This window comes from Numenius arquata, chromosome 9 (assembly GCF_964106895.1).
Source record: "Numenius arquata chromosome 9, bNumArq3.hap1.1, whole genome shotgun sequence".
NCBI lineage: Eukaryota > Metazoa > Chordata > Aves > Charadriiformes > Scolopacidae > Numenius > Numenius arquata.
In genome coordinates, this window is record NC_133584.1 from 30,905,683 (window position 1) to 30,929,295 (window position 23,613).

Consider the following 23,613-nt stretch of genomic DNA (forward strand, 5'->3'; position numbering starts at 1 on the left):
GTGCAATTTTCCATTGTAAGACCATAGCTGTGCTAGGATGAGCTCCAAAGAGAGGACTGATCGGATCTCTGAATATATAGAGGGAAGTAATGAGAACTCTAGCTATGTTTAGCTAAGGCTTGTTTGTGGTTGCTCGTTTGTAAGATCTGGTACTCTCTTGCTGCAACTAAATCCTGCATTTCGTGAATGCAACTTTGCTTAAATTTGACTGTTGGAAATGGTTATTGTTCAATAGGACTTTGTTCTCATTATTTAGCTTTCAGAAACTTTGACTAGTGACTTCTTTCTTTTCTTTTCAGCACAAAATCTTGGAGGATCTGACTGGAAGCCTCCTTGTGCTATGAAGTTTGCACTGATGGGACTTGCAAATTCTTGAGTTGTTTTATATAAATATTCATAGTGTGTAATTATCATCAAGACGTATGGCTGCTGCAGTAGTTGATGTACAGCAAAGTAACTGCAAATAGCTATTGGTTACTTTCGTTACAAAATCAGATCTGACTATTTGTTATAAAACCAGTCTGATTTGTGTTGAATATATCATTTTCTGGCTTTCTGGGTTTATATCGGATTGGGTTTGATTTGTAGAAGTGCAATATGAGGTATTGGATGTGACTTACCTGTAGCTTGAGTTGCTGAAAACAGCAGTTTGCCTTCTGAATGATAGCTTGTCCCAAACAGCTTTTCCAGGTTCCTCCCTAGTCTCTGGTTTCCAAGTTCCTGCCTCCTCCTTGGTCTGCTAAATCTTTTTGTTTGGCAGGATTAGATTCCAAACCTACTGAGCAGCCCTTATTGAATAAGGGAGGCTTTTGGACTAGACATTATCCAGCTAGGCTTTTGGTATCTACAGGTCTGTCAGGTGCTGTCTCACTACCACTTCCATCGAAGCAAAACAAAAAAAAAAACCAAACCCAAACCAAACAACTGTGAGAAAACAGTAGGCATCTTCTTGTGCTTGCAAGTTAGAGCTATATTTAAAAATATTGTAGATAGCTGCAAACCTGATTTGAGATAGCAAGATATATATATATATGTATATATACACACATTTGGTATCTGATTTGATACTGATGCTCCAGTAATGTGCTGTAGCCCTTCAAAGGGCTCTGAAATGTTGGCAGCTTAGTGATCACATCTCTTTAAGTGGGGAGCTATTGTAGCTACATACAACCCATTGGGAAATGTTTTTCAGATCCTTGCTGTGTGTGAATGAACCAATTCCAGTAGTGTGTTTCCTAACACACTTTTCAGTCTAGTAAGGGACCAAAGGTGTCAAATTTGTTGCAAAGTTAAGCTTGAGGCAAGCAGTGATGAAGCTCTGTAGTATGTGCATTATTGTGAAAGTTGAAAGAGGGACAACTTGAAGATTTAAGCAATTTTGGTAGCTGAAGGTTGCTGAAGGAAAGAGATAACTGGTGTGGGATGTTATAAACTAAAAATTGTAAAAGCTTTGTATAGCAGATTGATTTTTAGCTAGTGAAACCAGAGAAGCAGCAGCAGAAGGGCTTGGATGGTGAAGGACAAAGGCAGGCTCAACACCTGAATGAGGCTAGTATTAATTTTGTCTGCGTGTATAAGTCTATGTGCGTATATATATCACAGCAGAGAAGAACATGGAGTAAGTGGGGATGTGCTCAAATAGAATATGCAAAAACCACTTTTGTAGAAATTGATGAAATGGGCAACTAAGAATATAGTCATTTTTTTCCCTTGGTTAGCCAACAAGACAAGAATGAAATACTGCGTTTATTGCTGGGGGCAGCTGTTACTGGCACTCCATGAATCTGAGAAACCTGTGAAAGCAATATATGAAATACAATTTCCACAGAAGTTTAAGATTGTAAGTCCTGGAGTGACCTTAGAAAAATATGGATGAAGATGTTAAGTTGTGAGATGATAGGTACAGGAGCAAAGGGGAAAGTTGTAATTATAAAACTTCTGATACACCTGCTAAAGCTCATTTTATCTTGTCCATCTGAACAGTTTGCGACCAAAGCAAGAACCGGGAAGTCCATGCTCTGTCTCTTGAGGGTTCAATCTTTAGCAGAGTATTTCTTTCTAGTTATTACTTGCTGCTTATTTCCACTGTTTTGTGTGTTTGACATTCTTTTATTAAACAGAAAAACCATTACGTGTGTCTCAGGATGGCTTACAGTACTGCAGTGCTCCTTCCCTCCCGTGGGCAAAGGGCTTTCTGATCACTCAATGGGTATTGATGCTGGAAGCAGAAGTGTCACTGTTTCTTGAGAGAAAAATTAATTGGAGATTATGCAGTAATGAATATGGAATATGGGTCTTGCACCATTAGATGTTACTTGGTTTCTTACCTAATTGAAGTGTCATTGGGTTTTGTGGCCGTAAATTCCTTGTGCAGTTTTTTCGTATGGGCAGAGTTACTTAACTTTTGGTCAGTTATTGGCTATAACTCCTTACATCATTTCCCTAGTGAAATGTTGAATTGCAAGATAAAATTAAATAATAGGACTCTTATTCTGTATACTCTCTAGCCACAAATAGGCAATCCATGGGTCTTAAACATTTCCATAGTCTTTCATAAGTGGTCTGAGTTACAACACACTTGTCTAAGATGAGATATCCAATTAAGAAATCCCTTTTATTTTGAAGTTTGAGAAAGCATTACGTATATTGCTGCAAAGAAGATGTTGCCATTATAAAAATAGCGAAGCTTTGTCAGAGCCCTTAGTTTATCTTTGAGTTATTTAAGGGACATACCGATCTGGCAACTACCATCCCCTCTGCCGGTGCTTAGTTTCTGGTAAGTAAAGATGTGTTTCTCTGAGGCAGTTCTCAAGCCTGAAACCTTTGCCCTGTACCTGCTTAGTTCATAGAATTCTAGTGGTTTTCTTACTTCAAAACACTGATACTCTATGGCAGAGAAACATTAATATTGATATTACTTCTAGGTGCCAGATAACATCTAAGAAGGTATTTAGGAGCTGGTCTATCCGGATGTGTTCCAGCAGTGACAGCACCTGAAGCCAACTGTTCTTGCTCTAGTTGTTTACTCTTTGTCAAAATGCTTTCTTGCAGAAAAGCCATAGTCACCATAGATGAGGATTGTGAAACCTCTTTTGGGTAGCCTGCTTCAGTGTTTTAACCGTGGTGATGGTGAAGCTTCTCCTGTAGGAGAAGTGCAGGGGTGTCTCTTGCTGCAGCTGGCAGCTGCTGTCCCTTTGTGGCGCAGGTCTGGGAAGAACGTTGCCCTGTGGTGCACAGGCCCCTGCTAAGTAGCAGTGAGGCACGCCTCCAAAAACCTTTACTTCGAGCTGAACAAATGCTTCTTCATCCTATGCTCTTTGTTCTAACTGTTGGGGTGGGTGTGTGCTGGGCTTGCTCAGCGCCTCTTACCGGGGAGCCCGGTTCCAGCCAGAGGAGATGGGAGGGATTACTGCCCTGCACTGGCTGCCTGCAGCCCTGTAAGTGGAGCCTGCTATTCAGTTACACTTTTGTGTTGCAGACAAACACTGGTAACTACACGTTTTGTTTGCACACTGGGACATGAGGCCGTTTTCCACAAATTTGCATTGTATCTGGCCATCCCTCTGACTGTGCTGTTGCACGGTGTCTCTTTGTTCCAGGCACAGGACTTCTGCCTCTGTTAAATTTGGAGGGCTGCTCCAAGGGGCTGGAAAAATTGGGTCCTTCTGAATTTTACTGTCTAGTGTGTTGGGCCTCTGCTCCCCCTTCTCCCCAGTTTGATGTATGGATTTACAGAGGATATAATCTGCTTCATTATCCAGTTGATTAATGAAGAGGTAAAACAAATGTGCACTATTGACTCCCAAGGAGTGCCGATGTTCTTAAGTTATGTTGTTCACAACAATTTGTAGCTCTTCTCTAACAAACTATTTCCTTCTATGTGCTTTTGTGAAAGCTCACTGTATTTATAGATGCTGAAAAGACAGGCTTCATCTGTAAATAAGTTCTCATAATTTGAATTTTCAGTGCATGAAATGACTTTTTAGACTTAAGATTTTATCAACGATTTGTTTATCCTTGTAATTAATCTTAAACTAGCTAATTCACTTCTCAAAAGGAGCCTTTGTTTGAAAATACTGGTACATTGAGCCGAAGGGTTTTTTAATTCACTGGAATGAAAAACCTCATTAGTGGACTTGAAGTAAAATATAGCTGACTCTTCAGGTAGTTGTGGCTATTAGCACTTGTCATCCTTTGTTTAAAAAAAGTCTTATCTTGAATTCTGGATGTTTGGCTTTGTTGCTTGGTCAGCACTACATAAGATGCTGTATTCTTAAAGTGGTGGCAGTTGTCTATTGGAAGCTTGGTAGCTTTCCACATACGCTTTTGTTCCAAGTGATCAAGATATGTCAGTAATATTCCCAATGATCATTCTGGATAACAAGTAGTTATCTTAACTCAGGTTATTCATTATAACTTATTCTAAATTATGTCATATAGAGGAATAAGTTGATTAAAAATGTTGTGTTATGCCAGTCTATTTAGTAATATCTTCATTCAGAAGGAGTAAGTGAATTTTAGTTAGCTGAAATGGTGACACATTCCATAGAAATGTTTGTTTTATCAAGGTCAAACTGCTCTAAAATATTTACCATCTATATAACCCAATTACTGCAGAGAGCCATCTGAAAGTATTTTAGCTGTTTAATTCAAGTAACCAGGTGGAGACCTGCAGATGTTGACAATACTATCTGCAATTATGAAGCATCTTCACTTTACCGACATTTCTTACTTTGACAGAAACTTCACCTTTTCTATGGAGGTGTCATGCTTAGCAAATAGTGGAATGTTGTGACTGGTGTGTTACTTTCTTTTTTTCCCTCTTTTGTAGGGTAAGCACTAATGACTGGTGTTAATGGTGGGAGGGGAGAGGGGGGAGTGGAAATCAGTTTTCTCTGTGTAACTGAGATCTAGTCTGAAAAACCAGGAAGGATTAGTTCAGCCACATTCCTTCCTTGTGCTTGTATTCTGTATGTGTTAGTGGAGAAGCATGCTTTCTCTAATTTAGCTGGTTTGCAGTTTAATTATCTGCAGAATGTGCCTATTTATGTGTTGTATCCCTAATGGCTACTAGTTGCGAAATCCCAGTTTAACTTTTTTGTCTGCTGATACTGTGTAGTAGAAAGACTACTGGTTGTTGCAGAAACCAGTCTGCTGTGTAAAGTAGTATTAACTTAGTATTTTAATGTTTTATAAAGTGTAAGTCACGGGAGATCTGATGAAGGAATGGAATTGTTTCTGTTTATATACAAGCACGCTAGACACTAGAGATTTGGTTCAGGGGGATCATCTTTGCAAGGTTAAGCACAGACCTTCCTGAAAAAGACTTATCCGTAACTCCCAACTCTTCTCTTCCCAGGAACCAGTTGAGCTGTAGTGTTTGGTATTGTTAAAGCAGCTTGTTATCTAATGTGGAAGTTGAACCTTTGAATGTTTACCTTTAGAACCTGCTGAGTGTCAGCTTGCTAGCTTGTTATAGGTTAACTTTCAGCAGCCTCTATAAGCAGCAGTGTATTGCTCACAACTTTAGAGGTGAGAAGTCTGTTTTTCAACTGCACCTGGGGGTATTTCCAGCCCAGGGATCAGAACTGAGGGAAGAGCAGGCAAATTCTAGTGTTCAAATTGTTTAGATACCAAATTCTGCTCTGTAATGAGCTTGAGGTGGGGTTTGAAGTATAGTAAATGAGGAAAAACAGGAGATCACATTATACCTTGGCATGAACTCGGTGCAACCCTCCTAGTGTGGGAGAGATTTGCTGGCTGGGTCATGTCCTGCTGGCTGCCCTCTGACACCACCGTTACAGGCTCAGTGTCCCATGCCAGCCCGTGTGCTGCCTGTTGGCAGTCTTAAACATGCCTGGGCAATTTGATTCTTAATTCTGTTTAGTTCTGTTAAAATCTGCCACTTTGCAATGGAGAAGAACACTTGAGTAGTATTTGTAGATGTGGCTGTATTTATGGTGTTAGAGAAGGAGTAAGATTTAAGCAATACTGTCAGGTCTCGGGTACAAATAAGCTGTCTGCCAGCTGGGTCACAAAAGGCCCAGTAAGTGGTGGGGTGTGTTGTGTCTGCACAACTCAACACTGTAACTTTGATTTTTATAAAACTTAAGCAATCCTGGTAGAGAGGCATTTTTTCAAAGTATTGAAATCAGAGAGTCACAGGGAGTTGGAAGGGACCTCTGGAGATCCTCTAGTCCAACAACCTGCCAAAGCAGGTCCACCTAGAGCAGGTCCCACAGGAACGTGTCCAGGTGGGTTTGAATGTCTCCAGAGAAGGAGACTCCATCAACCCTCTGGACAGCCCATTCCAATGCTCTGCCACCCTCACAGGAAAGAAGTTCCTCCTCATGTTTAGGTGGAACTTCCCATGTTCCAGTTTGTGCCCATTCCCTCTTGTCCTGTCACTGGGCACTACTGAAAAAAGACTGGCCCCATCCTCCTGACACCCACCCTTTAAGTATTTTTAGGTGTTGATCAGATCCCCCCTCAGCCTTCTCTTCTCCAGACTAAAAAGACCCAAGTCCCTCAGCCTCTCCTTCTAAGAGAGATGCTCCAGGCCCCTCATCATCTTTGTAGCCCTCTGCTGTACCCTCTGCAGCAGTTCCTTGTCCTTCTTGAACAGAAAAAAATCTGGTTTTTTTAATACAGAATCTGTTTTGTATCTCCTCCTTATGCCTACAGTTAATCTAAAATGGGAATTGAGTAACTAGGATCTGTCAGAACAGGTAATAATTGACATATCTGGAGGAGAAATTGTGCCCAACAGTAATGGGGTCAGCTGTGTAACTCTTAGCTTGGTGTTACCTGTTTTCACATTCAGTCTCCCGTAATAACAGATATTCCCCCTATATACCTTATTAGCAGAGGAGAGTCAACTTGATTTAATGGAGTGTAATTTTTCTTCAGAGCTGAGTAGTCTTCAAAACTGTTGAATTATTATCCTATAAATTGGAATCAACTGACTCTTATTTGTTCTGTGTTAATTGGTATTATTTGCTTTCATTTTAGATCAGTGCCTTGTTACTCGGACGTACCTCTTTCTTCATAAATTTTGGTTCTTCAGTGCTGCATATTACTTTGGGAACTGGGCATTCATTGCAGTAAGTACTTTGGTTATAAAGATCACTGAATCAAGTTGGATAATTTACAGTAGTTGTCATTGGGTCGCTTGCATTGCTACACTGCCGTTTTGTTTTATATATATTGCTCTTGTATGCCTCAGTTGAATAGCACTAACTTTTACTACCTATTTTAAATTTGCAGGTCTTTTTAATTGGATTAATTGTTTCATGCTGCAAAGGCAAGAAATCTGTCATTGAAGGTGAAGTGGATGAAGATGATTCAGACATGAGTGATGATGAACTGTCTGTTTATTACCGTTGATAGCTTTTTGTCTTCAAGATGGAAAAATGTAATTAAAGTTATTTTGAAAGTCATACCCGTATGGAATTGATACCCAAATAAGCATCCTTGCACCTGTAAAAATACAGCAAATAATTGTACTCACTTAAAGGGGTGAAAAAGAGTATCACTTTTTGAGTATCACTGTTATATCAGAACAAATATTGAAGCTGGCTTTGAATAATACATAGAAAATACTGTTTTATGATTAAGTGTATATGTAACTGGTCTATAATTTGATGAACTGTTGTAACTATTTCATAATTCATGATGCTTTTCTGTTAACTTAAGTTTTCTTAAATACTTTCATGCCTACCGTTTGGGATGTTTTTTATTCAAACTCATAAATAAAGCTAGCTAAAATCCTGTAGAACAGCTGATGCAAACACTGCTGGAAAGATTTGGGTGAAGTTCACACTTTCAGGAGGATGTGACTTACCAGCAAAACTAATACAAAAGTTATTTCTGGGGTTCCCATATAAAACTATAGGTAACAAAAGACTGTCCTTAAAGTATGGCAAAAACTCCCACGTAAGTGGTTTCTGAAGAATAAGTCATTTTCATACTACTATCTCCACTGAGTTCCCATGGGCATCCTTGGGTAACCATGAGGTGGCTTTTGCTGGATCAAAGGAAATCATTAGTGTAAATGGCAATACTGAGCCCTGCTGCAGTGTTGTAATACAGTTCAGTTCTGAAATTGCCAGGTGCCTGACTTAGTAATAACTAATGATGTAATTAAGATGTGATTAACTTTTAACTTATTTTTTTCTTTAATGCTTATTGTCTAGTTTGAAGTCTTCTTTAAATATTCCATGCAAATGTTGTCAACTTGTTTACAAGCCAATATGTTTATATAAACACAGTTCATAGATATTTGTCATTCCTGTTGTCTTTGTAAAGTAATGTTATTTTAGCTATATAGTTACTGAGCTATATTTCTAAGGCTGAAAAATATCTTCAAATATCCTTTGACAGACTCTGAAAGAGAAAATGTTTACAGGTACAGGTTTTTAAACTTCTAATGCTACCTGAGGGAAATTATAGTCCATGCAAGTACATGGAAATGTAGCTTAGGTAATCTTTCTATAAGACTACTAATTCCCCTACATCTTAATAATAATTTAATCTAAGGTCCTGCTCACATGTTTGCAAACTATTTAAACTGACAGGTTTCTGTTCAGTTATTTCAAAATCAGTGTGCCTCTTCCTGAGTTATTTCAGAAAAGCAGGCTCTCAGGGATGTCTGAGTTTTAATTTAGTTTCAGTAGGGCTACAAAGATGATGAGGGGCCTGGAGCATCTCTCTTAGAAGGAGAGGCTGAGGGACTTGGGTCTTTTTAGTCTGGAGAAGAGAAGGCTGAGGGGGGATCTGATCAACACCTAAAAATACTTAAAGGGTGGGTGTCAGGAGGATGGGGCCAGTCTTTTTTCAGTAGTGCCCAGTGACAGGACAAGAGGGAATGGGCACAAACTGGAACATGGGAAGTTCCACCTAAACATGAGGAGGAACTTCTTTCCTGTGAGGGTGGCAGAGCATTGGAATGGGCTGTCCAGAGGGGTGATGGAGTCTCCTTCTCTGGAGACATTCAAACCCACCTGGACACGTTCCTGTGGGACCTGCTCTAGGTGGACCTGCTTTGGCAGGTTGTTGGACTAGAGGATCTCCAGAGGTCCCTTCCAACCCCCTGTGATTCTGTAATTCAGTATTTAAAGAAGTCTTAGGTGAGTTGCTTAGTTAATGCATGAACACAGGGAACTGATGTTTGCACTCTTCTAGGAACAAACAAAAGTGAAGTGTTTCAACAAGCGTTTTGTGCCAACTGCTCCAATAACACACAAGTTTATGTGGCAAGCTGGAAAAATGTCTGATGTTGTAGCTTGATCATAAGCTGCAAATATGCAGTCAAGTCTGCTCAACTAATAGCAATCAATCTGTTTGCTACCAATTAGACATTTGAAAGGACAAATATGGATTCAAACACAGATGGTAGGTACTGAAACTTGCCTAGGCAGTCTGAGCTGCCTTTGACTAGAATTAGCTGAACACTAAGCATGACCATTGGGGAAACTTGCAAGGAATTATTTATAAGAAGTTCAAGTAACACAAACGGAAGGTGGAACCTGATGTTGACTGTTTGGAAGTTCTGTCCAGAGGATACCAAGAAGTGAGAGTATTCTTTGTGGATACCCTGATGGAAAACTTATATGAGCTAATTTAAAGTTAACTGTTCCTTTTTTGTGGATTTTGTTCATATTTCATCTTCAGCTTTAACCAGTGATGATTATCACTTCCTTCTTTGACTGTATCATGTACAGATTTGTTTGTTAATCTTTCTGGATGTAAGATTGAGCTAAGATACAACTCTGCAAAATTGGGGTATCCATTCTATTTTCTCACTGGGAAGATTGCTGCTTATCTGGGGAAGCTGGGCAGGAAGGTGTTGGCTTCGTGCCACGGAGCTGCTTGCGTGTTGTGTGCAGGCTTAGGGGTCACTGGCCAAGATGCCTGACCAGTCCCTAGGTATGTGTTGCTAGAGGTTTCCCCTGCCTCCAGGCTTTTCTTCATTTCCAGGTTCTTCCTAATCCAATCCCATTTCACGACTAAATAGTCTACATGCAGAAGTGCGATGAGTTGCTTTTGAGTTCGTGGCTTTGTCTCTTTAATTGGAGGATTCAGTAAGTACCACTTTTTTTAGTACCAGTCTTAACCAGATTTACCACCAGCTCATTGCTAGTTGCAGCTTGCGAGAAGCAGGCTTCTGCATGAGAGGTCAGAAGTTGTTTCAGACACTTGCTGTCACCCTCTGTCATACAAGCAGTAAATAGCTGCCAGCATTTATAATCAGAATTATTCTTCACCTGCCACATCCTCACTAGAGTTTCTCAGGAGTTCAATGAACCATTTAACTGAAAAAGTTTTAAAATATTTTGTATGCACTAATGTAACTGTAATGAATATATACATTCAACAATTCATCTCTAATCAACCCTTCATGTGATGGAAACTTTATATTTTCAACTGTACTGTGCCTTTAAAATAAATGAGGTGTTTTTGAAGTTTACTGTGTGATGAACTCACCAGCTAGATTTGTACATCCAGTATCACCCAATGAAGAAAAACGAGCAGTGAAATTTAAGATAGCAGTGACTTAAAATACTTGGCTCTGATCAATACTTGCAGGAACTTTAAGAAACAGAACTTCCTAGTTTTCTCTTGTGCTGTCTTGGATAAGATACTTGCAAGTAAAACACTGAATTACTTTTTTTCTAACAGAGTTATCCCTGCTGTGGCAGCTCTTGTTAGAAGAATTGAAATAGTTCACTCATTTAGCTGTTGACTCTGGACTATCAGTTCATAGCTTTCTGCAGGTTTTGGAGGAAACTTGAACTTTCCAGTCATGTTATCGTACGGTATTTTACTATGTAAGCAAACATCTAACACCCTTGACTGGATCTTCAGAGTTCTCAGTTTTCTGGACTAAAGTCTCACTTTAAAGGCATCAGAATTATTTCACTGTTCTGATTATATGAATGGTATTCCAAATCCATCTCTGTAGTGTGAGCTTTCAAAACTTCTGGACTGGTGCAGTGCTATTGTCAGACCTAGCTTAAGTTAGGGATTTCTTATTTTTTGTTTGGCTTCTACCATGTTGGAGGCTCATGAACATTTAGAAACTAGTGAGCCTTAAGTCTTGCTGACGCATCGAGCATAAACTGTGGTCACCAGGAATATGTTTAATAGAATTCAGCGGCAACGCGTGCCGAATAGGTCCTCATCTTGCTGCTTGTTCTGTAGTGATTGGTGGTTTCTCTGCAGTTAGAGATCATAAACCCAATCTAGCCTGCAGCAGTCTGCTTTGTTTCCCAGCTGGAAGCTGGTAGTATGCTGCACACTTCCTGCTGATGGTCAGAAATGAGTGAAAAACCTTTCCTGGTGAAGAGTGCCAGGAAACATCTGCTACCTTTTTATATTTTCCGCTTTGACTTCAGGAAAAGATTTCAGGATGGACTTGAGATTTTTGCATTGAAAACAGTAACAATCCACTCCCAGGCAGAGTGCCTGTCCCAGAACAGTGATGTCACACTTGGATAATGCAACAACTTAAGCTAAAAAATAACGAACCCTTTCAATGCTTATGTTTTGCTTCTGAATAATCAGCGTAGGCATAACTCTTCAGATTCTTTGAGATGTTTTCTGCTGGTTAGAAATTGTGTTTCTTAGGCTCACAGCGGTTTTGTTATTTGACTTTCTCAACACAAGTTCCTGAATTGGACTGGCCTACAACAGTGTTTTGAAAAACGTTATCCCCTTGTAGAAATTGTAGTTTATCCTAAAATACAAAGTAAACTACTGGTGTGCATAGCAGAGTTAGAGTTGAAGTGTTTAAGAAAACTAAGCGTAGAGTATAACTTGTTTCCGTGTAAGTAAGTAGGTAGTCAAGGCATTATGGCAGCGCTGAAACATTTCTGGATATGGGTAGGGAAATAAAGCACTGCTTGTGAGATTAAACAAAGGAAAAAGATTAATCCCTTTCTAAAGTTGTCTAAAATAATTTGTAATACTCAAGCTGTAACATTTTTCAGGCTTTTGGGTTGAAGATAAATCTGGATTTAGAAGAAGATAAAGCTGGATTTAAATCCAGCTGGCGGCCGGTCACAAGTGGTGTGCCTCAGGGCTCAGTGTTAGGACCATTTCTGTTTAATGTCTTTATTGATGATCTCGACAAGGACATAGGGTGTATCATCAGCAAGTTCACAGATGACACCAAGCACCAAGCTAAGCAGGAGTGTTGATTCCCAGGAGGATAGGGAAGCTCTACAGAGAGACCTAGATTGATTTTGGCCCAATGATCCAATCTATGGCATGAGTTTCAACAAGGGCAAGTGCCAGGTTCTGCACTTGGGCCACAATAACCCCAAGCAGCGCTACAGGCTTGGGGAAGTGTGGTTGGAAAGCTGCCTGGAAGAAAGAGACCTGGGGGTTCTAATTGACAAGCGGCTGAATATGAGCCGGCAGTGTGCCCAGGTGGCCAAGAAAGCCAACGGCATCCTGGCTTGTTTTAGAAATAGCGTGACCAGCAGAAGTAGGGAGGTGATTGTGCCCCTGTACTCAGCACTGGTGAGGCCACACCTCGAGTATTGTGTCCAGTTTTGGGCACCTCAATCCAAGAGAGATATCAAGGTGCTGGAGCGAGTGCAGAGGAGGGCAACGAAGCTGGTGAAGGGCCTGGAAAACAAATCATATGAAGAGCGGTTGAAGGAGCTGGGACTGTTTAGTATGAGGAAGAGGAGGCTGAGGGGAGACCTCATCACTCTCTACAACTACTTGAAAGGACACTGTAGAGAGGTTGGTGCTGGTCTCTTCGCACAGGTAATTAATGACAGAACAAGAGGGAGTGGCTTCAAGCTCCAGCAGGGTAGGTTTAGACTGAACATTAGGAAAGAATTTTTCACAGAAAGAGTGGTCGGGCATTGGAATAGGCTGCCCAGGGAGGGGGTTGAGTCACCATCCCTGGATGTGTTTAAGAGCCGTTTAGATGTGGTGTTGGGGGATATGATATAGGGAAGAACTTTGTAGTGTAGGGTAGATGGTTGGACTCGATGATCCCAAGGGTCTCTTCCAACCTGGACGATTCTATGATTCTAAGATTATAGTTTGATTTGATAATACATCTTCTTACAATAGTGTAGATCTGTTCTCTCGCAACCTTCTGCAAAGTCAGCTTTCTTGCAGATAAAGCGAAGAAATGAAACTGAGAATCACCTTTTTTTTTTTCTGTAAATGTATATTTTGAATATTTAAAAGCCTTGTGTTGATTGTAGTAAGATATCAATTTCTGTTAATAGTCTAAATTTTAAAGCAAATTCTGCTTCTAAATTAAGATATTTGCCAATTGTGGGTAATTAAATGAATCGGAAATTGTACTGTTCTTGACCAGCTTCAGTGAGATGTGGTTGTTACAGAAATTACCTGGAAGTTGGACTAACTTTAACATCTTCCTATTCAGAGAGATTGCTTGAGTGATAGCCCTTCATTTTATAGCTATAGAGAAGATTATTTCTTTTAAATAAACAGACAGTTTAAGCACATTTAACAAAGCCATATTTCCAGCTTTCTTCCGGATTCACCTCTAGGCAAAGCGATACATTTAGAGGGTCAGACAGAAAAATCTTGGTTTCTGAAGCACTGATCTTACAGGTAAGCCATGCAGATCTGGTACGCTTCCTGGTACTCCTGTGTTCACCACCCAGAAGGACATGTGGGGTTGATCAAGGTCGAGTTTTAACTTTGCTTGTTATAAACATGCCTGTTTTTTTCCCCAGAGAAGATATGCAAGTTGTCTACAAAACATATAACTCAAATTTTTTGAGCATTTTTGAAGAACGATGTCAAAATCCTTATCATCCAAATGTCTTGCCTAAAGGTAGGGACTGTGAGAACATTGGAAGCAGATGTGAAGATGAACATGTGCGTAGTTCCTACTGAAATTCAAGTCTGGATATGGGACTTCTCACCGAAATGTATCAAACTTCCTGTGAGGAGGTAAAATATAGATTGATTCAGTAGCCCCTCAGCTTCTGCTAAGCTGCCGAAGCATAAATCATGATGTTACTGTGATGTGTGTAGAGTTTGAAAATTCTCCCACATGTAGTAAGTGTATCGCTTCAACTGCGAGTACTTTGGAGTCAGGACAGCAAGACTTTTATTACTGTGAATGTCTCTGATATTCCCTTCTTCCCCCACCTCACAGCTTATCGACTTATCATGGCATTAAACGCTTGAAGGAATATCCTGGGACTGAAGTGTTTAATTCTGACACTTAACGTATAATTTGAAGTTATCACTTCTGTCCTACACTTCTCAGAGTTGTACTTGTTCTCTAAACTTTTAAGTTGGGACAGTGCAAGTCTGAATTCTCATTGCCTGCTGACTTCACATATTCCTTTGGAATGGGTCAATGAAGACAACTTCTATTTATTTTAAAGACAAGTAGGTTGGTTTTTTTTTTCTGTTTTGATATGTGTAGTCCTGAATGTAAAACAGCTTCTTGTTTGAACCTGAAAGCTAAGTTCTTAACAACAGACATAACTTCCTAGTGCACGGAGAAAAAAAACAAAATCACAATTATGAAATGTGGATGCCAGAGGAATCCTCATTTTCTCAACTGTGAAGCAGGTACTTTATCTTCTTCAGAAATTGATTTTGAAGAAATAATGATGGTTTTATTAATATCCTTAACTAGAAAAATATGCCTTTCAAATTGTGCAGACACTGATAACAGGATTATTTTAGTGGAGGATTTTCAAAAATGAGGGGTGGAGCTCCTACTGAAAACCTCTGGGAGCTCAGATCCTAGGTGATTTGGAATATGCTGCTTTGTGCTTGAAGTACTTAGGGAAAATATAAACCAAACTGTTTCCCTTCCCAGTTCATGAAGGAATTAAAAAAAAAAAAAAATTAAAAAAAATCCTAATAATTAATGGAGTTGAACAGGCCAGCAGTTTTTCTGTATTTGAAAATACATTCCTGAAAAACTAATACTTGACTAACATGATCGTTGTAGAACAGTTTTCAGGCTTAATTAGTCGTGTCCCTGCTTCTGAAGGAGGCAGAAGGGGACTGTAAGAAGCTGGATTGCATCTTTCCTGAACTGGCTTTGAGCATAGTGTTAGAACGCTTAATGATAGAGAGAACATTTGTTGGTTTTTTTTTGGTAGATACTGTTTGTAACAGGTGACTCCCAGCCCTGTGCTATTTAAAGCTTGTCCAAATGCTACCTGGCAATGGGCTGGAAGATTCTGACATATCTAGGAAAAGAGTGTGTTTGAAGAAGGAATTTTTCATAGACAAGACAAAGGTTGAGAGAAAAGACTCTTGCACATGCTAGATCCACAGAAGAACTTACAGCTTGCACTGTAGAACCTAACACCACTTAAATTTTAGACAATATGGTGTCTGAAAGTTGGATGCAGCTTCACTCTAGGCTAATTCTTACTTGTGTGGGGAGAGTTAGTGCTGCAGGGTGGTGTATGCAAAACTAGAGCACTAAGAAATGAGCTTGTTGGTTGCAGATGGACAGGACCTAAAGCTGATGTAGGTACCTAAGTTTTGATATATAAAGAGCCTTTCATTGCTGACAGAGAATCGGATTTCTTTACTACATCAGTCAATGAGGGAAAAGCTACAGATGTCATGTTTGTGGACTTCTGTAAGGCCTTTGACACAGTGCCCCAAACATCCTTCTTTCTGAATTGGAGAGGTATGGATCTGATGGGTGAACTGTTCAGTGTATGAGGAATTGGCTGGATGGTCGCATCCTGACAGTAGTGGTCAACCACTCATTGTCCACATAGAGATCAGTAACGGGTGGTTGTGGTTCAGGGATCCGTACTAGGATCAGTACTGTTTAATATGTCCATCAATGACATGGACAGTGGGATAGAGTGCACCCTCAGCAAGTTCGCAGATGACACCAAGCTGTGTGGTGCAGTTGACATGCCTGAGGGACGGGATGTCATCCAGAGCGACCTTGACAGGCTTGAGAAGTGGGCCTGTGTGAACCTCATGAGGTTCAACAAGGCCAAGTGCAGGGTCCTACATGTGGGTCAGGGCAATCCCTGGTATCAATATGGGCTGGGGGATGAAGAAATTGAGTGCAGCCCTGCTGAGAGGGACTTGGGGGTACTGGTGGATGAAAAGCTGCACACGAACTGGCATTGTGCGCTCACAGCCTAGAAGGCCAACTGCATACTGGGCTGCATCAAAAGAACTGTGGCCAGCAGGGTGAGGGAGGCGATTCTGCCCCTCTACTCCACTCTGGTGAGACCCCACCTGCAGTACTGAGCTGAGCTGTGGAGTACTCAGCGTAGGAAGGATGTTGCTCCTGTTGGAGCAGGTCCAGAGGAGGTCCACAAAGATGATCATTGGGCTGGAGCACCTCTCCTATGAAGACAGGCTGAGAGAGTTGGGGTTGTTCAGCCTGGAGAAGAGAAGGCTCCAGGGAGACCTTATCGCAGCCTTCCAGTACCTAAAGGGGGCTACAGGAGAGGTGGGGACAAACTTATTAGCAGGGCCTGTTGTGATAGGACAAGGGGTAATGATTTTAAGCAAAAAGAGGATAGATTCAGACTAGATAGAAGGAAGAGATTTTTTACAATGAGGGTGATAGAACACTGGAACAGGTTGCCCAGAGAGGTGGTGAACATTTCCTATCCCTGGAAACATTCAAGGTCAGGTTGGATGGGGCTCTGAGCAACCTGATCTAGTTGAAGATGTCCTTGCTCATTGAAGGGGGTTGACCTTTAGAGGTCCCTTCCAACCCAAACTGTCCTGTGATTCTCCTCATAGAATCGTTCTCTTGAGTTAGAGCTCGGTAGCTGTACTGCCTATTTGGGAACGTGGCTTCGCATCTTTCATAGGCAAGAGATAAACATTTGGTGGACGCTGGGTGCGGGTTGAACCTAGATTTTTAGACCTAGCACTTGATTTCTTTTGCATTTGTGGAAAAGATTGATGAAAAGTGGGACTCCTCACTTCATGCAGACAACCAGCTGGCTGCAATACCTGCCCAATACTGGTAGATCATGACACTATCCTCAGTTTGAGTAGAGCAACCTTTTGTTTTCACACCTAGAAAAGAATCCTCATTTCTATACTCTGAGGGAGCAGTCAATATCCCTGCCATTGAACTTGATGTATTGCAGACTTCTAAACATCTTTTGACATCAAAGAGGGAAAAGCAAAAGAACCAGCTTCTATAGACAATTGCTCTGCAGTGTGTCTGCAAGCCAAAAGGGATGGTGGTGTGCCTTGGGGACCTTGGAGATATTCCAGGAGTAGCTAGATTGGTCTTACAGGCTTGAAAAAACATGCTTTTTAACATAATCAAGCAAATGAGCACTTGTTCATCCCACATCTGACCACCTTGCCCTGCTGAACAAAGGATTTATCATGCTGTGGAACCTGGGCTACCCACGTGATGTGTGTGGAACCAGTACTGATGTGCAAGACTCGCTGAGCAGACAAATGGTGCCAGCTCTATGTGGTAACGGTAGAGATCTGCATCCCACCAAGAGCAGTGCTGCCGCCTTTTACTGATGAAGCACGTCTACTTTTTGCTTTAGAAGAAGCTGCAGATTGGCACCCTGACAAGCTGGCCGCCTCCTACAATAGAGCGAGGAGCTGGTTTAATGCCTTTCAACCGTTTCCACAGATTACTGGTACAACTGCAGAAGTCATGTGAGGGTGGTTCTGTCTCATCCTCTTAGCTACGTGTGAACAGTCCCTGTTTTGACAGGCTTGCTGGATGTGTCTTCACAGTTCCCAGTAAGGCTCCCAGGTCTCCTGCCAAAGACGCGGCGATAAGTACGTCATTCAGGCTTGGCAAGTCTGCGATGGGGCTGGATGAGGGATGTGGACAAGAGCTGCTCTTCACAAACGTGAAATTCTGACTTGGGGAATGTACTCTAAATAGAAGTGTTTCCATGTTAGTGTTCTGTTTTAGGCTGGTGCCTGAACAAATCTTCGTAGCAGCAGCTCTGAGTTGTCTGATACGATGGGGATGTTTTTGAACTCAAGAGCTGATCACAAAAATGCTGGCATATGACTCCTGATAGTTTTACTTTTAATCTTCCTCTGTCTGTTTCTGGAGGGCCTTACATAGATTTGCCTATTCATCTTCAATTAAACACAGGACTTAACTCACTGATCTCCAGTGACAATGTTTAGGCTTTATGACTTTGCCTTAATTTTTGAACGTGTTTTTTAAAATGCTTTTTCAGGGTTGTCATTCAGTCCTGTAGGCAAAAGATCTCCAAATGCTTTGGGATTTTGTTACAATAATGTTGCAAAATTTATCCTCCAGTAGTGTGGGAGTTAGGTTTAAGTAATGGGGTGGCTCAGCTGAGTTCTAGGTCGGGATCCTCTCGTGGATACAGAAACTCCATGCTCTGGCTGTACTCAGTGCCCTGTTGTTGCTCTCTGACATGGGTGTATTGTTTGGGCTCTTTCCAAATCTGTTCTCAGTGATTCTTTTTCAAATCCTCATCTCTTTAACTGTGCAGATTATGCTGCTAGTTGGCAGATGTACTTTATTTCCCTTATGTTTTATAGCAGCTCGTACAGCATCATTATCTCTTTTGAAATACGCTAGTACTCCCGGACCTGGAATGCTACTGTGTGAGTGATTGCAGTTATAAAACTTTACATGTTGGACTTGACTATTAAATTACATGCTGAAGGAGAGCTGTTCTCCATCCTGTAATGGATTCAGCTAGCTGCTCTTGTTCCCACTGTTCTGAAGAGGATCCTGCTTCGTAGTGACCTGCAGTGGCTGTCATCAATATGAAGAAGAAGAAAGGAATATATATCTCATGTGCTCTGGCGGGGAGTTTGGCAGAGTATCTCGGGAGTTGCCCAGCCCCAGCAAGCCATATCCAGTTTTTAACTATCCTTAATTGTTTGTTTGTTGTGTTAGTCTCTCTCAAGAGCTAGTAATGAGTCAGGTTTTATTTGTTCATAGAATAGTTTGGGTTGGAAGGAACCTTTAAAGGTTATCTAGTCCAACTCCCCTGCAATGAGGAGGGACATCTCTGCTAAGACCATCAGAGGACTTACTACATTATTATTGTGTCAGTCTTCACTGAAAGGGTTACAGGCTGACTCTGTGGGCTGGTGGCTGGAAGATTTAACCCGCAATGGTAAATGAGATGGTAAAATGTAGCTTTGAATAAGCTACAGAATTATGGAGCAGAATAAGAGGGTACTTCACAAAGATACTTCAAGATGCATTAAGCCTGTTGAAGCTTATCCGAAGATGAAACATCCCTCCCTATGTCTGACCATCACACACCCCACACCTCCCAACCCCCGCCAAAAAGAAAAGGGCTAGTGAGATGAGTAGAGCTTGTGGCTAGTATCTTTTCCATCCCTTAACAAATTGATGGGAATATGTTAAACAAGTACCTGACTTGCAAGAGCTGTGAAGTCATTGTTCTTAACAATATTAAGGCTTGACCTGAAATATTTCCTGCTGTGCTTGCTGCTGCGTTTCAGAAGCATGTAAGCAAATGGGAAAAAATTCTCAGGAGAGTAACGGAAATGATTAGGTGTCAAAATGTGACTTACAGGGACAGGCTGGATGAAATTCTGGGAAAACTCTTCTCGGAGCTAGAACAGTGAAGTACTGGAACTTGTTGTTTAGGAAAGCTATGGAGTCCGTCATGGAAGATCTTTGTCTAGCCTGTTCTTAAGCATCTGTCTGAAGTACTGTGTCAAGGAGCTGCAAGATCCTGCATTATGCTTCCAAATGCTCAAGCTGTTAAAGAAAGGCTTGCAGTCATGCTAACCAGCACATGTTCAAGGCCGTATCTCTAATTGATATCTGTCTTGTGGAAGCCTCTTGTTGGTGGACAATGCTTCTAGCCTGCTGTTCAAGATTTGTCTGGCAGTCTGTCTGTTACTTCCCACAGGTGAGAGTCAGAAGGGGATTGAATCAGGAGTGTTGGACTGTATTTTATAACATAGTTTTCCATGTTGGTTTAAAGTAGTTATAGGTGTTCCAGAGGCTGAATTCACACGATAGAAAGAAGTGGCCCATCTGAAGTTAATTTCCCATTATTGTGGTTTGTACAAGAAGTAATTCATATTTTATCAAATATTGCCAAGGAGTAGATGAAGTAAAAATGGCAACTGGCAACCCTGACTTCAACTGATATCTTCACCATCAGTGGATATTCAGCCTCGGTCTTTCCTCTTGAAGAGATAAATTGGGACAAAAAAATAGATCTCTGAAAAGCTGTAAATCAATTTTAGTGACATAAAATTGCTGATGGAAATGGGCTGATTGGGGACAGAATTTCTGAAAGTTAAGCAAATAGTTTAGAGAAAATCAAAATATGATAATATGCTGCACTTAAATGATATACCTTCCCTCTCCCAACCTCGCCCCTGTTAAAGAGAACTTGTGTTCTTGTTTTCATACTGAGACACTGATAACAAGAGGTATTAAGTTAAGTATAGCAAGAAAATGTTACCCATAGAAGAAAGTGTAAAAAAAAAAAAAAAAAAAGAAACAAAACACAATGTAGAGAAAAAACATTGTAGAAGAAAATGCAACTTGTTTGATGACTTACTCTTGACAAGTTAAAACATTGATCTTAGCTTCTTGTACGTTGCTTACAAATAAGCTTGCTTATATGTTCCAATCTTTTCTTGGAAATTTAATTTAAGCTATTTTATGATTTTTTGACTCCTTTTTGTACCACTGTGACAGGCAGATAATACCTTTTCTATCTTATCTAGAATTTCTCTTCAAGTTCTTCATCAGTTCTAATATATAAGAATAGATAAAGTAGTGTAGGTCAGACCAAACATCTGTGTAGTCCATGATCCTGAAAGCTCAGGGTAAAAGATAAAAATAGAGCAAATGTGTAATGATGCTTTTCAAAACATCTTCTCAATATCCAGTGGTTCATTGAGGTCTTGCCTTTTTTTCTCTGTTTCCATCCAGAATTGTTGCCTTGTTTGTCTTTGCACTTTATTGCTCTTCCTCTTGTGACTGTCATATGTATGGAAACCTTTGTGATTATTAGCAAGGAACAACATCTATCTCGTTTTACCCTGGACTTTCCTATTTAACTCTCCTACACTTAGTAATTTGAACTGATTTTAATTTCATGTGGCTTTTTTTTTTATTATTTTAAAGCTTCTGAACAGCCCATGAGTTCTTTTCCTTTATCACAGAATCACAGAATGATATGGGGTTGGAAGGGACCTCTGGAAATCATCTAGTCCAATCCCCTGCCAGAGCAGGTTCACCCAGAGCAGGTTGCACAGGAACGTGTCCGGGCAGGTTTTGAATGTCTCCAGAGAAGGAGACTCCACCACCTCTCTGGACAGCCTGTTCCAGGGCTCTGCCACCCTCAAAGTAAAGAAGTTCCTCCTCATGTTTAGATGGAATTTCTTACGTCCCAGTTTGTGCCCGTTTCCTCTTGTCCTGTCACTGGGCACCACCGAAAAAAGACTGGCCCCGTCATCCTGACACCCACCCTTTAAGTATTTATAGGCTTTGATCAGATCCCCCCTCAGTCTTCTCTTCTCCAGACTAAAAAGACCCAAGTCCCCCAGGCTTTCCTCCTAAGAGAGATGCTCCAGGCCCATAATCCTCTTTGTAGCCCTTTGCTGTACCCTCTCCAGCAGTTCCCTGTCCTTCTGGAACTGGGGAGCCCAGAACTGGTCCCAGTGCTCCAGATGGGGCCTCACCAGGGCAGAGCAGAGGGGCAGGATGACCTCCCTCCACCTGCTGGCCACGCTCTTCCAGATGCACCCCAGGATGCCATTGGCCTTCTTGGCCACAAGGGCACATTGCTGGCTCATGGACATCCTGTTGTCCACCAGGACTCCCAGGTTTTTTTCCTCAGAGCTGCTCTCCAGCAGGTCAGCCCCCAACCTGTCCTGGCGCAGGGGGTTATTCCTCCCCAGGTGCAGGACCCTACACTTGCCCTTGTTGCATTTCATCAGGTTCCTCTCTGCTCAACTCTCCAGCCTGTCCAGGTCTTGCTGGATGGCGGTGCAGCCTTCTGGTGTGTCAGCCACCCCTCCCAGTTTTGTGTCATCAGCAAACTTGCTGAGGGTACATTCCATCCCTTCATCCAGGCCATTGATGAATAAATTGAAGAGGACTGGACCTAGTACTGACCCCTGGGGAACACCACTCATTATGGACCTCCAACTAGATTCTGTGCCACTAATCATTACCCTCTGAGCTCTGTCTTTCAACCAGTTTTCGATCCACCTCAAGGTCCATTCATCTAACCCGCATTTCCTAAGCTTACCTGTGAGGATACTGTGGGAGACTGTGTCAAAAGCCTTGCTGAAGTCACGGTAGACAACATCCACTGCCCTCCCCTCATCTGTCCATCCAGTCATGCTATCACAGAAGGCTATCAGGTTAGTCAGACATGATTTGCCCTTGATGAATTCGTGTCGACTACTTCTGATAGCTTTCTTTTCCTCCAGATGCTTTGAGATGATGCCCAGAACAAGCCATTCCATCATCTTTCCAGGGATGGAGGTGAGGCTGACTGTTCTGTAGTTTCCCGGGTCCTCCTTCTTGCCCTTTTTGAAGACTGGAGTGACATTGGCTTTCCTCCAGTCCTGGGGCACCGCGCCTGTTCTCCAGGACCTTTCAAAGATGATGGAGAGTGGCCCAGCAATGACTTCTGCCAGCTCCCTCAGCACTCGTGGGTGCATCCAATCAGGACCCATGGACTTGTGGATATCCAGTTCACTCACCTGTTCTCTAACTTGATACTCCTCAACCAAGGGGAAGTCTTCCTTAATTCAGACTTTCTCTGTTACCTCCAAAGTCTGGGACTCCAGAGCCTTCCCCCATGGGATTTATCCAAGCAGTTCCTTGAACAGCTCAAAGTTAGCCCTCTTGAAGTCCAAGGTTTCAGTTCTACTTCTTGTTTTTCGCATTCTACCCATGATCCTGAACTCTGTCTTTTCATGGTCGCTGCAGCCAGGGCTGCCCCCAACCTTAATGTCCTTCATCAGTCCCTCTTTGTTTGTCAGAACTAGGTCCAGTAGTACACCTCTCCTTGTTGGTTCTTCCACCGCCTGAGTCAAGAAGTTATCAATACACTGGAAAAACCTCCTGGACTGTACATGCCTGGCTGTGTAGCCTTCCCAGCAGATATCAGGGTGATTGAAGTCCCCCATGAGAACCAATGCCTGTGATGATTGTGAGGCTACTTTCAGCTGTCTGTAAAAGGCCTCATCAGCTTCCCCATCCTGATCAGGTGGACTGTAGTAAACACCCACAACAGTGTCTCTCATATTGGCCTGCCCCTTATTCCTCACCCACAAGCTCTCAACTCTCTATTCCTCTGACCCCAGGGGGAGCTCGATACATTCCAGCTGCTCTCTCACATAAAGAGCAACTCCACCACCTCACCTTTCTGGACTGTCTTTCCTAAAAGGGCATAGCCATCTATGATGGAGTTCCAGTCATGTGAGCTACCTCACCATGTCTCAGTAATTGCAATGAGATCATGGCCCTGTGACCACTTTACGTCACTAAAGATGCATTAGCAGTATCATTCCTTAATCACTTCCATACAAGTTTGCGTCTTACCCACCCTTTCAACTAAATTTTCTAGTTTATGTGTATCAGCTATAGGAAAATCTTCATCTTCTTGTTTT

At 41.6% G+C, this 23,613-nt stretch overlaps 1 protein-coding gene across 1 annotated transcript in view; it reads left to right on the forward strand.

Moving 5' to 3' along the window:
* The window catches only part of LMBRD1 (LMBR1 domain containing 1), a 78,159-nt gene extending 69,873 nt beyond the window's left edge, over positions 1-8,286 (forward strand). Inside the window, exons 15-16 of the mRNA XM_074153492.1 lie at positions 7,012-7,103; positions 7,267-8,286. Of these exons, the coding sequence (XP_074009593.1) occupies positions 7,012-7,103; positions 7,267-7,386 (212 nt within the window). The 3' untranslated portion in view covers positions 7,387-8,286. The remainder of the gene's footprint in view (positions 1-7,011; positions 7,104-7,266) is intronic.
* The last annotated feature ends 15,327 nt before the right edge of the window (positions 8,287-23,613 follow it).